The 15715-nt window shown below is 39.1% G+C and overlaps 1 protein-coding gene across 6 annotated transcripts in view; it reads right to left on the bottom strand.

The window, feature by feature from the left end:
• The window catches only part of LOC134537788 (protein unc-13 homolog B), a 1087975-nt gene extending 1080584 nt beyond the window's left edge, over nt 1-7391 (bottom strand). For all 6 annotated transcript variants that reach the window (XM_063378591.1, XM_063378590.1, XM_063378592.1 and 3 more), the window contains exon 1: nt 6885-7391. In XM_063378591.1, coding sequence (XP_063234661.1) covers nt 6885-6906 — 22 coding nt within the window. In that variant the 5' untranslated portion in view covers nt 6907-7391. The remainder of the gene's footprint in view (nt 1-6884) is intronic.
• Between the last annotated feature and the right edge of the window lie 8324 nt (nt 7392-15715).

Genomic DNA, 15715 nt, shown 5'->3' with positions numbered 1-15715 from the left:
CCCAAGAGAACATAGCCCAGCCGACTGTCTAAATCTCAAGTTAACATAGCCCAGCCGCCCGTCTAAAGCCCAAGTTAACATAGCCCATCGCGTCCGCCCGTCTAAAGCCCAAGATAACATGGCCCAGCCGCCCGTCTAAATCTCAAGTTAACATAGCCCAGCCGCCCGTCTAAAGCTTAAGTTAACATACATAGCACATCTCGTCCGCCCTGCATCCGTTCATCCTTCAGCCACCGATCAATTTTCAACACTCATCTCGTCCATCATCATATACATATTTTTTTTTTTAATTCAACTTCGACAACTGTTGAGAAAACTTAAATTCTGTGGAAAAGAAAAAACAAAATTCTCTTATGTAATTAGATTAGTTGAACATCCATGAGGGCTGAGCACTTGTAACTCGGGCCATGTATATACACTTGCGAAAATATTTACATACCTACCAGCTATGTGTTATAAAACTTTGTAGCATTGTCTGTGTTTCGTGGCTGGCTGGGTTTGTTTCAATTTCATGTCTACTGTCAGCTCACCAAATCTTAGCCATCCTGTGCGGAAGAAAACGCGTCTCCTGAATGGACAAATAGGGCAATTGCTTCTCTTGCAAACGGCCACCAATCACAAGGGAACAATGTCTAGCGTACTGAAATCAGATTTTTTTTTTGCTAAAAATACATTTCCCTACTCATAACTTACTCTCCTGTGACACGGACAATTGTTGTTTCAAAAAGCATTCTTTAAAATGTATTCAAACGTAAGTTTAAAAACTTTTTGTGGCAGCAGCTAAACAATAAAAACTTCAATACCTTCTAATATAATAATAATTGACACGCAAAATCTAGCTTACATTTAAGGATTAGCATTGCATCCGTCCGTCAGTTAAAAGTATGAAGTTACCAAACTTTAGACGGACAGACAGATGAAATTTTTCCGGCCATCTTACCGGCTGCAGGTCACGTGATTGACAGACGGATGAAGGACTGGCGGGGGCGACGGACTATTGCAAATTTTAACTTCCAATAAACTTCCACAAAAAAATCTATGCATTAGCTACTCGTGTGCGTGCGTCAGACAAGATGTAATTGTTTCAATATCAGAAACATTTAAAAAAAATTACCGTCACGACAAATATGATTATAATGAAGCGAAACAAAAATTAACCGATTTTATGGCCATATATTTAAAACGTAGAAATTTTTTCACAATACCATTATTCGAGGATTTGTATTTTCTGGTACGGTGTCAAGCTAACTAGGTGAGTGAAAGACAACTATCTCATTAATTAATCTCATATTTTTCATTAATTGGTTCATTCATTTATTATGAATAACGACTTAACGTCTCAACGTAATTGCTGTAACTGCTGTCGGCATGGGCAAGGCGCGCGACCGCTCGTTGCCTGAGGTCGCGTCCATCCTGGCTCGTCAACAACCCAGTCCACGGGACCCGCCTAGTAGGAGGGGTGTGTGCTAGTGAGGCAGAGCGGTGAGTACGACCTTTGAATATATATACTGTATAGAAGTCGCGAGTGGATAGGATTTACTCTACGTTTTTCAGAAGCGTATGATGAGCAGCTCGGGAACTTCACCGCTGCAGTGCGCTGCCGTAACGCCCTGTATCGTCTTAGTTGTTATTTACACGTTAGAGCGCAGCGCTGTCGCCCGCTGTCATTCCCCCGCACCCCTCATCCATCATTCACTGCAGCTCAACGTCGTTTCACCGGGAGGGGAAAGGGGTGTTTGAAGAGTTCGACAATTGTCCGGTAGGGACCACCACAAGTCGATGCCCTAGAGATGGTGGCGATTGCGGCGGTGAATTAACCAACTACCTCAAAACCGTATTAGAAATTTTAACCTGGGCTGGCAACTTCTATACAGTATATATATTCAAAGGTACGACGATCGCTGATGTCGCCTCTGAGTGCAAGCCTCTGGACTGGCGCGCAGTCTTCTCGTCGTGCGCAGGGCAACTGTGATATTTGAGCGGTGACCGTAACATTAAAAAGGCCGAGAAATGAAGATAAAGGTGTAATGCAAGTCCCTCGAGTGCTTTCAAGAATCTCTATCGGGCAGGTTTCCAACCATAAAAATCATTCAGAAAATACAGGTTTTTAGCAATTTTTCTCTTATAAATATACGGTTCATAAACGAAAATACGGAAAAGGAACTACTCATTCGCCCTCAGAATAGGCTTGGGCGCTTTTAGTAAACAGCCTCGCCACTCTGACATCTCGAGCAGTTTTCAAATCACGTTTTTTTTTCTGAAGCTCTTATTATATAACCAGCCCTTCCCTGACTATTCCCTTGAGTCTTAACTGAATTTCTCGCAAGTAGAAACATGGCGGACGTCGTGGTGCGCCAATGAATTTTTCTCAGCGTACTCCTGTTTCCGCAATCATTTCAATAACTCTCTGTTCTAATGCTATCAACATCTCTGATGACAGCAATTTCGTTGAGACGTTAAGTCGTTATTCATAATAAATGAATGAACGAATGAATGGAAAAAAAAATAGATTAATTAATGAGATAGGTGTCTTTTACTCACCCAGTTAGTTTGAAAGCGTACCAGAAAATACAAATCCTCGACTAAAGGTATTGTGAAAATTTCTACGTTTTAAATATGTGGCCATAAAATCGGTTTATTTTTGTTTCGCTACATTATAATCATATTTGTCGTGACGGTAATTTTTTTTTAATGTTTCTGATATTGAAACAATTACATCTTATCTGACGCACGTACACGAGTAGCTAATGCATAGATTTTTTGTTAAAGTTTATTGGAAGTTATAATTAATATTGTCTCCCTGAAATGTTCATTTAAAGGCGAACAAACTATACTTAATTTATACGAGCCGTCTTTATACTACGCCCATTACACTACTGCCTCGATAAGAACAGAGATAATTAATATTAGTAAAAGTAGCAGTGAGATTTGGAAAATCTTGAAACGTAGCCAAAGGTTTTGGAAGAGGGTGAAACGATTAATGTTATAAGCGCACTCAGGGCTGAAACAAAGCTAAGAACTAGAAATCGCATTTAAGAAAAAAAATCCATGAGCAGAACGTATTTATTTATTTTCACTACTTCGACAGTCTATATTTCCTCATTAAAACTAAATTACACCTAAAAAAAATTTAACACCAGTAGTGTGGGCTAAATATCGTTAAAGACACAGTGACCGATACAGGAATTTATTTGAGGGGTGGCTGAAAAAAAAAATTTAATTTCAACGTGTATTAAGAAAAACTTACATTACTATTGATACTAACACAATGACATATGGGCCTACAGTAGTAGCCATAGGTATCGTGGCTTATCACTTAGAGACCTGCAAAATTCGCGGTTTCGATGGCCTTCAGGATATACTGCACATACCCCTGTACACTCGGGCAAATAACACAAGTTCATTGGCTGCCGACTTGTAAGTCGTCCCAGCTGGTTTGTCTGTGATTCGATCCTTCTTTGGTTGAGGGTTTATAACTGGTTGAGATTCGTCCAGATAAACAGTAAGCCAATAGCAAAATTATCTAAAAGGTATATGTGTTTGAATTCTAGCCTATCCCCGAATGAATCCGCTAATTTTGCAGGTCTCTACTTATCACATAGTAACATACTCTCTTCACTAATATTTTACAATTTTTTTTTCATAACTTAGGGAGGGAGAGGCATATATCCTCCTTATACCCCAACCCCCTTGCTTCCTTCACTGAAGACTGGTATTTCTTGGTAGGAGATGACCGGTGGATGTGCTGAAGTAGGTACATGCAATGCGACTTTGGTGATAACATTTTACAAAACATAGTCTCCCAAATATTATCCTTGATTTGGTAACAAAAAACGAATGTTTGGTAGTATTAAGGCTTGCCATATCTTAAAATCCAGAAAAATGGAAGGTGTACATTTTATTCGACATAGTTTACATTAAAAATAAAAATTACTTGTTTTTTTTTTCTTATTTCACCCTTGAGGAAAAATTAAGGTGCTAAAAGTTTGTGTTTTTCTTTAAATTTAATCATATCTATTAATTTACTAATATGTAAGTAAGATTTTTGATAAGGTTTATGTACATTAAAATTAAGATTGAGTGTTTTTCAGTTTGGTACGCGTAATAAAAATTGTTCTATTATGAATTAAACTTTACATGTAGTAACAAACATTAAAAACGAGAAAATTTTGAGAAGAAATTTATTAATTTCCTATAAGATTATAATAACAGTAATTTCAATCATTTATTTTCATTATTTACTTGATTTAATTTGTTAAACTACACAATATTCCTCGACTACAAAATCCTTTTCAACTACCAAGTTTTGTAGAATCTAGTGGGAATTAAGAACGCCAAATTTGGGAGAATACATATATTTTCACTATGTGACAGTATTATAAATTTCGCTGACCTAATTTTTCTCAGGTCCTGATCCCCTGGACGTGCAAAAATATCAACCTCTAGAGAAAAAAGGCATTTAATTTTTGTGTTGTTACGGTACAACCAATAATTAAAGTTGTTTGTAAACCGTTCCCTGAATAGATTTTTTAAGTATTAACTGCGCACATATTAAGAGTAATAAAACCAAATAAAGTCAAATTATTTAATATTCTATTCTATCTCCATGGTTTGAAAAAATTATGCTTGAATGAAACATCAATTAAAATTTAAAAATTATGCGTCAATTTTCATAAGAAATACTCGGTATCATCTCCCAAAAACGTATTTAGTAAATTCAAAAATAACCAAAGCCATGTGTTGTACAAAGTTACAAAATCTATTTTGTAGTATTACAAACTATTTCTTGGCATCTGGTTCCTAAGGAAATCTTTTGTAAAAGTACATATTTATTTTTCTGTGTGGTTAAGATTGGAGATGCACTATTGTAAACGGCTGAAAGCTACGAACTCACCAAAAATATTGCTGTGTTGTTACGTTGCTACATTCTTGTATTGCTACCGACTCAGTTCTCGTGTTCGGGTTGAGTATAAGCCAGACACCCTTGCCACGTGTCTGGTGCACTTGCGACGACTGCCAAAAAGGGCCTTAACACTAAGTTAAGGACGGTTAAACAATCAACTACATTTTTCATAAAATTAAAAAAGAAAACAGTTTTCAAAATTTTTATCATTGTAAAAAAATATATATTAAAATATTATTGAAAAATTATATTCGCAGATTACATACTTTCTTTTTCTTTCTTTCAAAGATTTCAAACGTGTTTACGTAATCAGAATCGTTACGCAGAATTAACTAATGCTGTTCTACCAACATGTGAGCAAGAAACACCATTTTCCTAAAAGTGATTATTTTCATTTGTTTTAATCGCAACGTTAAAGTCATATTAATAGAACTATAAGGCAGTAAAGTTTTTTTCAGTCAACGTAATTAGCTCACCGGATTAATCAAAATACACAGCTGATTGATGAACATAATGCTGTAATTTTTCAATAAGCAGACATTATACGGTGTATTACATTCACGCAAATTGTATTTCGTATTTCGTGGGATTATATGTTCGATAGCAATGGCAGGACTAATACTTATTTAAAAATAATAATTTGAATGATCACATCCATTTTCTGGTCGAGATTAGCTACTTCTTAAAACAAATTAATTATGTAACATTTTTTTCGTTTTTAAATTGCACTACATGGTAAGGTAAACAAAGAATTTATTAGTAAAATTTGGCTTTTACGTATACGTACCATGTAACACAGTAAGTTATAAATAATTTTAACATATATAGGCTAATAGAAAGGCAAAATCTTGAACATTACAATTAGGGAGTTATTTTTTTTAATTTTTTTAAGTAAATTGTAAACGAAACTGTAGATGTTCAACTGAATTTACGAAATAATAAATACAAAAATAAATTTAAAAATTGTAGACTAACTTGTGTTATTCCTGCTAAAGGTAAAACATACTTACAAGGCTAAAATAGTTAAAATCTCTGACATAAAAAATGGTATAAGTTTTTTTTTTCATGAGAAAAAAAAATTATTAATTTTCCTGGAGAAATGAATAATTAGTCTAAAAATATATTACTTTATATTACAAAATAAATTCTTTTTTAGGAATTTTGAACCTTTTTCTTTTTAGTAAACGTGTCAACGAAGCGTTTTTAGCTCCACTTTTTTTTTGGTGTGGCGGTTTAAGTTTGAAATTCATTGCATGGAACGCTTCTCACAAAAGGGGGGGGGGGGGGGGGGGGGAGAAGGGAGGATAAATTTTACTAGGTACTTAATAGAGCCTAGAAAATTCGGACCACAATATCACTGAAACCTAAAAAAGATTTTTGCAGCCATTTCGCACTTCTATCATAATTTCTGTCTTCTATGTTTGTGGGCCTACAATAAATTATAAACCAAAAGAATCAATCCTTTGAAAGTAACAGATGAATACCTAGGGAATGTCAGTTAAAAGTTACGTGTTCTGTAGACTTCATTCCGTTTCTGAAGTCTCTATGAACTATTCAGGAGCTCCAAAATGCTCGATTTAAAATAAATAAATAAATAAATGAACGAAGGTGTTTATGAGAATCGGCACAGCCAAAGAATCTGCGTGTTTGAACTTGCCTGCGGGGTTACGCAACGTACTCTAGAACAAACAACCGCCCGCTAATCAAGAGACCCTTCCGGCGTGCTCCACATCGCGCGATACGCGGCGACCGCGGGCGCAGGAAGTCTCAAGCCCGCCGAACCAGCGAGCGCGGTGAAGCCCGGAGGCGGCGGCCGGCAGGTTAATGTCGCGAGTGAGGTTATGTATCGAGCGCTCGGTGCGCAAGGAGGGGGAGGGCAGAGTCCCCGGGCGAGCGAGGTGCGGCGCTGTGCACGGACCCGCACGGTAGTCCACGGCAGCTCCCAGCGGCCCCCGATGCGGGCGGAACAAAAGCCACTCACCTGTCACGCTGAGCAGCGACATCTTCGTCCGTTTCCGCGGTATTCTCGCACACACACACAAGCACAGGCAGACGCACTCACTACTAGTTTAACCTACGAAGGAACGTGAATCCCTATTATTTTTTTTTTTACCTACGCTATTTTTTCTGTTATTAAGGCAAATCGTTTTCTTCTCCCGTTAACTTTAATTTTTTTTAATTTTCTTAAAAAAAAAATTTTCACTGCGTCTACGCGAACGTATGCGGCTGAACTAAAAAAAAAAAAGAAAAAAAAATCAGTGCTCGTAACTGCTATTTCAAATGATAAAAAGGTGGAGTCGGAACCGGAGAGCGGTGGGGTCACATGACTCCGCTCGCTGTCGCGCGAACTCTGACATGTGTCCACAGGCGACTGGGACGCGCGCAGCCCTCACACACCGCCCGCTCCGCACCGGCGGCCATGTTGTGACGTCACGGAGCTCGTGAGCGCCCCTGGTTGCATGCGTGTACACCGCGCGAACCCCTTCTATTGATCGCCCTCCCTCTCCCCGCTGCCGCGTAGCGCCCGCGCGGACCCGAGACGCCGAGTCCCCGTGCCCCTAGCGCCCTCCCCTCTCCTGTCTGCGCCCCCCCCCCCCCCCCAACGTTCCCCCTTTCGCGCTCTTCCGCCGGCGGCCGGGTGATCAATAAAACCCACCATAGCACGAGGGCCTAGTACGGGGATTTCCCGTCCGGGAAAAGAGTTGAGCATTGCTACCTTGCGGCGATCGTGAGAACTGCTGCTTCCCGCGACTGCTGCCATCTGTCGTGTTTAAAAAACTTTTGTACCGTAAGTCTCAAACATTCTTTGGCAACTTTCAACACACAAAGGCGACAGCTATACACCTATAGATATTATGGTCCGTGCTTTAAATGTCATGGTACTTATTTCTTTCTCTCATACTTCAAACACAATTAATTTGCGCAGAACATTTTTTTTTTTTACACATCTGGGAAAATACTATTAAGTCTGCAAATGCTAAAATTGGAATAAATTTAAAAAAAATAAAAGACTTCAGTAGAATTCACGTTATTTACGAAAATTGATTGTGAAACAAGACATAGCAAGTATTTGCAAATAAGGATATTTATAAATTATTCAATACAGTTTATTATACACAAGTTTCGCAAAATATGAATTTTTGATGTGTAACATCATAAGCTTCCGGTATACGGCATTTGGCTGGAGTAATTTCACGAACGAGGCGGAAGTCGTGGAAAACGGAAACGTGTAACAACCGCGGTGCTGCCTGCTGCCATCTGTGGCGGATGGCGCGAACCAGAAGTTCACAAAAGAAAGTCAAAACTTCAAAGTATTACATAACTGTTCGGCGAATTTTTAATAATGTGGGCAGTGGCGGCTTCGCAGGGCTTTACCGATCTCCCGAGACCAAACCCCTTGAACAGCAGGGCGACGGCGTAACGATGTGACGGCGGCGAGTGAAACGTAAGGTAGCGGTGTGGTGGGGTGGCAGGCAGGAGCGCAACAACTAAATTTCCAAAGGGGGGGGGGGGGCAATATACCTTTTTATAAAGAATCATTGATCCCACCTATTGAAGCGGGGTGTCCGGGGGTCCTCCCCCGGGAAAATACGTATTTCAAGGTGGTTAATGGTGCTATTTAAGCAGTTTTACTATCTAAAAATTGATTACACAGCACTTTCTTTGCCCCCGTTTGCCCCCACTTCAAGGTTTCAGGGGGGGGGGGGCAAAATACCCTTGCCCCCCCCCCCTGTTGTTGCGCCCTTGGCGGCAGGCAGTGGACTCCGACGGTGTCTGTTGCTGGTAGCTGGCTGGAGGGGTGTGTATGTATGTATGTATATATACACTCACTCACACACTTCTGCTGTCTCCAGATTATTCGCGGATGGCCTCGGCAACCACCATGGCAGTCAAATGGCCGAGAACGTTCGAAGCAGTGGTGGGCAGAAACAGGGGCGCAACAACAGGGCGGGGGGGGGGGGCAAGGGTATTTTGCCCCCCCCCCCCCCTGAAACCTTGAAGTGGGGGCAAACAGGGGCAAAGAAAGTGCTGTGTAATCAATTTTTAGATAGTAAAACTGCTTAAATAGCACCATTAACCACCTTGAAATACAAATTTTCACGGGGGAGGACCCCCGGGCCCCCCGCTTCAATAGAGGGGATCGATGATATTTTATAAAAAGGTATATTGCCCCCCCCCCCCCCCCTTTTGGAAATTTAGTTGTTGCGCCCCTGGGCAGAGCTGAGCAGGGAGCATACCATCCCAGACTTGAAAGGAGTTTTAAACCGGCGCCCAGCAGTTAGAGCGTTGCGGGTCGGTACCAACGGGATGTCAGGCGTGAAGTTGCGTGAGTTACCAGGGACACAAACAGTTCCCCGGTAACACGTGCACGAGGGGAGAGTTATTAAATAAGTCACAAAATTGATATGGTTTACCGTGTAATAGTATCAAGAATGTAATTTGATGGCAGCGTTATCTATCTTTTATGATATTCGTGCCACACTGACTGGGCAGCATCCGCACGAATACGTAATTCATTTTTTTTTTTTTTTGAAAAATGACAACGGTGCTGGATGATTGTATGGTAAAATAGCAGCGTGACCCATTGTAGCTGAGACAACAACCCAAAGTATTGTATGCACCTGGTATTGAGGTACTGATAAAACTATGGAATAAGTGCATAAATATTGGTGGAAGTTAGTTGAGGAATAAAAAAAGTTTTGAAGTTATTAACTATCATTGTAAGTTATTTTAACTATCCTTTTCAGTAGTACATATATATATATATACATATACACACATATATACTATATATGAAACTTCGGGTATAGTGTGCTAGGGTGTTGATTGTGAATAGGGTCAATAACCGGCAGCCATATCGCATTGTGACGGCATTACAGCCATATTGGATGACCCTGACCCCTGACCCCGTTCTCCATCTTGAATGACCTCTAAACTGACCGCCATCTTGGATTCTGCCAGGTTGTTTTCTAAAACTTTCCGCAATTTTGTTTTCTTTTAATTTCCGCCATATTGTTATCCACCATATTGAATCATGAGGTCACTCCCGCCATTATTGAAAAACCGTAATTGTCCAAATAACTGAAACATTTTAATTTATAAGTTTAAAGGAAAAAATCACATCATGAGCCTTGGAGACCTCTGTTCGAATCCTGGCGAGGTCAATCGGTTAGAGAGACGACATGCTCTTCCTGACCCCCACCACTACAACAAAGTCATATATTATTTCCACGTTAAGACATCATAGCAACCATCTTGGATCTGCCCATTGTTTACATATGCTATAGTTCACTGAAGCCATTTTGGATAATTTCATTTTCGCTGGAGTATAGTACTATCAATGACCAGATCTTCAGTTATTGTTACGTCCGCATTCTTGTCTGCAATCTCGGCTGCCTTATTGAGAATCTGTAATTATCAATAAAATAATTAGGAAAAATTAAAAAAAAAAATCATTTAAAACATTACCTTTTGTTACGTTGTATGTTTTTTTTTTAAACGATAACTGTCCTTGGTTTGATCCTTGATCGATGAGAAAAGAAGAGTTTATTTAATTAAATAACACTTTAGTTTAATATTTTATCATAAAATTAAATCTTTCAGTTTCTAGAATTTAAAAAAAAAAAACATGCTCATAAATATTATTAATTACATAACTTCTACTCTACTACAAGTACTAACACATATTGGCCCTTTAGCATTTCTCGAAAAAAAAAAAAAAATTCTTTCTGGAATGCGAAGCAAGTCCTTTACATTTCTCGTAGTGTCTTTTCAGGGCAGTTCTACATGACTGTTGATCACCACATATGTCACACACATGAGAGTTCTCTGTTTCATTGAGGGGGCAGGTGTATATTACATGATGCCTTGCATTTCCCATGTTTGTAGTTCCTGCCGCTGACGACTCGCTGCAGAAGTCATCCGCTGCGGCGAACGAGGCATCGAGTTAGTTGTGTGTGGTGCCCCGAGAGAGTATGTCCTCAACCCGAAGGAGCAACTCTTTAGACTTTACTGCAATATGTTTAGGCGAGCACGATATATACATCGCATTAACAGGCGGGGTATAACCTGGACAACCGCCTTAAGACTTACCCGACGTACGGCGGATTTCGGACCCGCCTTCAGTCCTAAGATATTTTGTATTTTTTGTAAATAATTGTTTGTAAATGTGTAAATAAATATCGAATTATCGCTCTATATACACGTTAAATAGTATAAACAATAATGCAAATATTCTTGTTTGCCAAGCTCTAAAGTTAGAGAGGAATTTAATGTTACGTAGTCGATATTCTCGTGTTTTATCAGGTATGCAGGCATAATTGTTTTCTCTTATGCTATAAAAAAAATATGTTTGGAATAGAAAACTTTACGTAAATATTGTTTCGCGTGAGGGCATAAATGATCTTTATGTTAAGAATCGTTGACTGAGTTTAGGGCTGTCAATACCCATAAAATAGGTATAATAAAATGTTCAGTTTTGTTTCATGAAATAATCGGCCACGCATTTATACACTTTAGTAGTCCTTTTTTTTTTTTACAGCGTGGTCGTTCACATTTGCAGTGGAGACTGTAGCAGGGCGAACACGAGTGCGGTGGTCAGACACCGTTACCATTAAGGCTCTTCATACCTTGATATTCAGGCCCTTGTCAATTATTAATTCCTCCACAATATCAAGGAAATATCTTTGACCAAAATATTTCTGACACTGACTGCAATTAAATGGTTTTAGGTAAGAACCCAAAACACACTCGGTCCTCTCATGTAGCTAAGCATTTTATCTTAACGTAAACGCCTTGCTGCAGTAACTACAACGGTAGCCTTTCCACATACATCGATCCGGAATCCACAATAGCTTCAGATGCATACTGAAAGTTTTTCCAAACACAAGTGTGTTTCGGTCTGAAGCCTGAATGCCTAATCATGCAAGGTTTAAGCTATGCAGGAGGGGTAGCATGCACCATGTGCTTTGTTCGGGGATTGGCCAGCCATGGCAGCGATTGATGTCATTGCTAACCCCCCTCACTCTTAACTCTGGGGTACAACCAGATAATTTGGGCTCACATAAATCCTGCATAGACACAGTGAAAACCTCAGGCTCTTTCATGCGGGGTGCAAAAATAATGCATTATGCAAGCGTGTTTGTTACAAGAAACAGAAGAATGTTCCAGGAATAATAGTTGGTCTGGGTACAAAGAAACTACTAAGAGAGGGGCGGGAAATTGGACTTCACTGTCTGCATTGGTTTGGGCGATACTGGATTTTATTTGGGTTGAGGGGGGGGGGGAAGGGGGAAGGGATGCCTTTCATCTTTTCTCACCCGGCTAGCAGCCAGCGCACACTTAATACCAAGAAGGTGAAATTATGTGTGGGGCACGTATTAATTAAATTAAATATCAGAATGGTAGCTTGGATTTCTTATATTAAAAATACAAAGTATTTTTTAATGTACCGAAACTAACCAACCAAAAAGACGATTTCAGAGTTTTTTTATTATGTGGCTAACCCAGGGGTTCCCAAAGTGTGCGCCGCGGCGCCCAGGGGTTCCCAAAGTGTGCGCCGCGGCGCCCAGGGGTTCCCAAAGTGTGCGCCGCGGCGCCCAGGTGCGCCGTAGAAAGTTAAGAAGGGCGCCGTGAAGCGATTCTCTTTACCATTCTCCGAAACCTCAACTTAAGTGTTCGCGGGTACAAAATAAACAATTTAATTTCTAGCGCTCGCGCAGTGCTTCGCTTACTTGCGCACTCGCCGATACTTATCTACTACACGCCCGAGACAACTGTGGTCCCGGTAAAAATGTGAACTACCCAAGGTCAGACGGACCCCTCCCTCCGCAACACTGTCTGTCCCCTCCCTTCCCCTAGTTCGCGGGTGGGACAAGTAGAGCCGTTACCATGTCACGGCAATAAACTGTGTTGAAACGTTTCTTGCATATGCTACATCAATTAATCGCAAAAAAAAATCTTTGATTATAGGCGAATGTATAGCCTACCAACATGTACGTTCAGTTTGGTGCTGAGTGAAATAATTATTATAATGCAAAGGGTACAGTGTGATGCTGTGACGATTGTTTGGTACACATTGACATATCTTTATAGACACCTTATTTCGCTGTTTCATACAAATATACCTTCAGTTTATCACATTATTTCTTACGTACTGCACGACTGCGCTACATGGTCTTCCTTTCATCCATATACTCTTGCTTACATGTTGCGTCCGTAAAAAAAAGGAAATATCGCAAATACGATGATAGCTATTTGGACTTCGGCTTAACGTCAATAGAAGTAAATAATGAAGAAAGACCGCAGTGTGTGCTCTGTTTGAAAATTTTATCAACCGAAAGTATGCTTCCAAGTAAGTTAAAGCGACATCTCGAAACCATTCACCCGGCTATGGTTGACAAATCGCGTGATTTTTTTAAATAGGAAATTACAAAATTAAAAAAAAAAAATGTGTTTATGTTAGCAACCTTCAAGGTAGCATACAGGGTGGCGAAATGCAAAAAACCTCATACTATTGCAGAAGAGCTTGTTCTACCGGCTGCTCTCGACATGGTGAATATTATGGTGGGAGAATCGGCGGGAAAATGAATTTCTAAGGTACCCTTATCTAACAACACTATCAGTCGAAGAATCCATGACATAGCTGAGGATCTAAATCTCCATTAATAGAAAAAATAAAAGGCAAGGAATTTGGTCTGCAACTTGACGAGGCTACTGACAGTCACAGTAATAATGATGCACATCTGATTTGTTACGTACGCTTTGTGGCTGACAATATTATTGTCAAAGAACTCTTATTCTGCAAAAACATTACCGAAAGTACAAAGGCTCATGACTTGTTTGAAATTCTTGACAAGTTTATTACAGAAAATTGTTTGAATTGGAAAAAATGTATTGGTGTATATACAGATGGTGCTCGATCAATGTCTGGCAGGTACGGAGGATTACAAGCCCTTATTTGTAAAAAAAAGCCTTGCATGCTGTGTCGACCCATTGCATCATCCATAGAGAAGCGCTTGCGTCAAAGTCGATGAGTTCTGAATTAAACCAAGTATTAGAACATGTCATTGGCACTGTAAACTACATTAAAACTAGACCACTAAAAGCCAGACTTTTCAAAAAACTATGCATAGATATGGTAGCTGAACATACGGCACTGATATATTACTGCAATTCACGATGGCTTTCCCATGGAAATGTCTCAATTCGTGTGTTCGAATTACATGAAGAAATTCATAGTTTTTTTTTTACAAGAGCATCAGAACTCCAGATACTTTGCTGAACTAGATTTTTTGCTAAAACTAGCATATTTGTGCGACATACTTGAAAAACTTAACAAACTGAATCTGTCTTTGCACATTCTGAAACTACTGGAGAAGATCGCTGCGTTTAAGAAACAACTGTAGTTTTGGATTTAAAAAATGAATGAAAATCGCGGTCAAGTTTGTTTCCCGCAGTTGTATGAATATGCGACATCAAATGAGCTTGTTGTCTCACAAGACCTGATGACCCTTTTCACGGAACACCTTTCGAAGTTCATTTAATGGTTTTCAAAATACTTTGCCGAAGATGATGTCGATAAATATGCGTGGATCCAAGACCCATTCCATGCACAAGCTCCGCCAGAATTTACATCGGAAGAAGAAGAAAGTCTCATTGAACTCTCGTGCGACAGGAGCCTTAGAACTAGATTTGCATGTTCTGATTTGGTGGAGTTTTGGATATCGGTTCAAAATGAATATCCCACTTTAGCTTCAAAAGCTATAAGAATTTTCATTCCTTTTGCAATATCTTATTTGCGCGAAGCTGGATTTTCAGCTGTAGCTGTAATCAAGAGCAAATATCACTCAAAGATCAATGTGGAGCAAGAAATGCGAGTAGCAGTGTCAAACCTTATTCCACGTTTTGAAAAAAATGTGTGAAGATCACCAAGCTCACCCATCACATTGACTAGCTAGGTAGCTATTGTATTTTATTTTTGTTTTTCTTAAGTCTCTCTTGAATGTTTTTGTGTTAATTTTATATTCTTATAAATATAAAAATACAGTTCAGATTCATAATGTGGATATTTTAATTTTTTGATTATCTACCCAACTAGTATCATTGTACCTATCTATTTCGACGAGCCAAATAGGTTAGGGCGCCGAGACAAAATAGTAAACATGTATGTGCGCCGCGGACTGAAAAAGATTGGGAAACCCTGGGCTAACCTAACCAACCGTACACACAATTCCATAATATTTTTAATGTACCGATATAACCAATTCACAGTATTAATGAAGTTAACATAACCAACCATCCATCCATGATTTTTTTATGTAACAAACCTAACGATCACTCAATATGGAATAACCATTGGTAAACTAAGTATGACATCCTCTAAGAGGATTTTTGTGAAACATTCCAGAAATATAAGATAAAATTTTGAAATTATAGTTTCATCATTACTTATTTGTACTGTTTTTACTGAATAAATTTAAAGAATTTTTAGATTCTAAACTCTAGCATTCTTGGATAAAATTTTGATCACATACAAGATATCTCGTTTTTCTGTACCATTCAGTTTTGGATTCAAAATTCTCTCTAATCATATCAGCTTTATCAATCTTAATAGGAAATCGAGGCCGCGCATAAATTTTGTTACAACACACCAGAAATTTTGTTACTACACAACAGGATATTTTTTAGGTACCATTATTAGTAAATAATGACTAAAAAAAATTGAATGAGATGTATAAAATCTAACCTTGGTAACGGGTGAATTAATGTGGTCTCATATTGTAAACAAACTTACAATACGAAACTCAAACA

This window comes from Bacillus rossius, chromosome 12 (genome assembly GCF_032445375.1).
Source record: "Bacillus rossius redtenbacheri isolate Brsri chromosome 12, Brsri_v3, whole genome shotgun sequence".
Taxonomy (NCBI): Eukaryota; Metazoa; Arthropoda; class Insecta; order Phasmatodea; family Bacillidae; genus Bacillus; species Bacillus rossius.
This window is presented reverse-complemented; position numbering and strand designations above follow the sequence as displayed.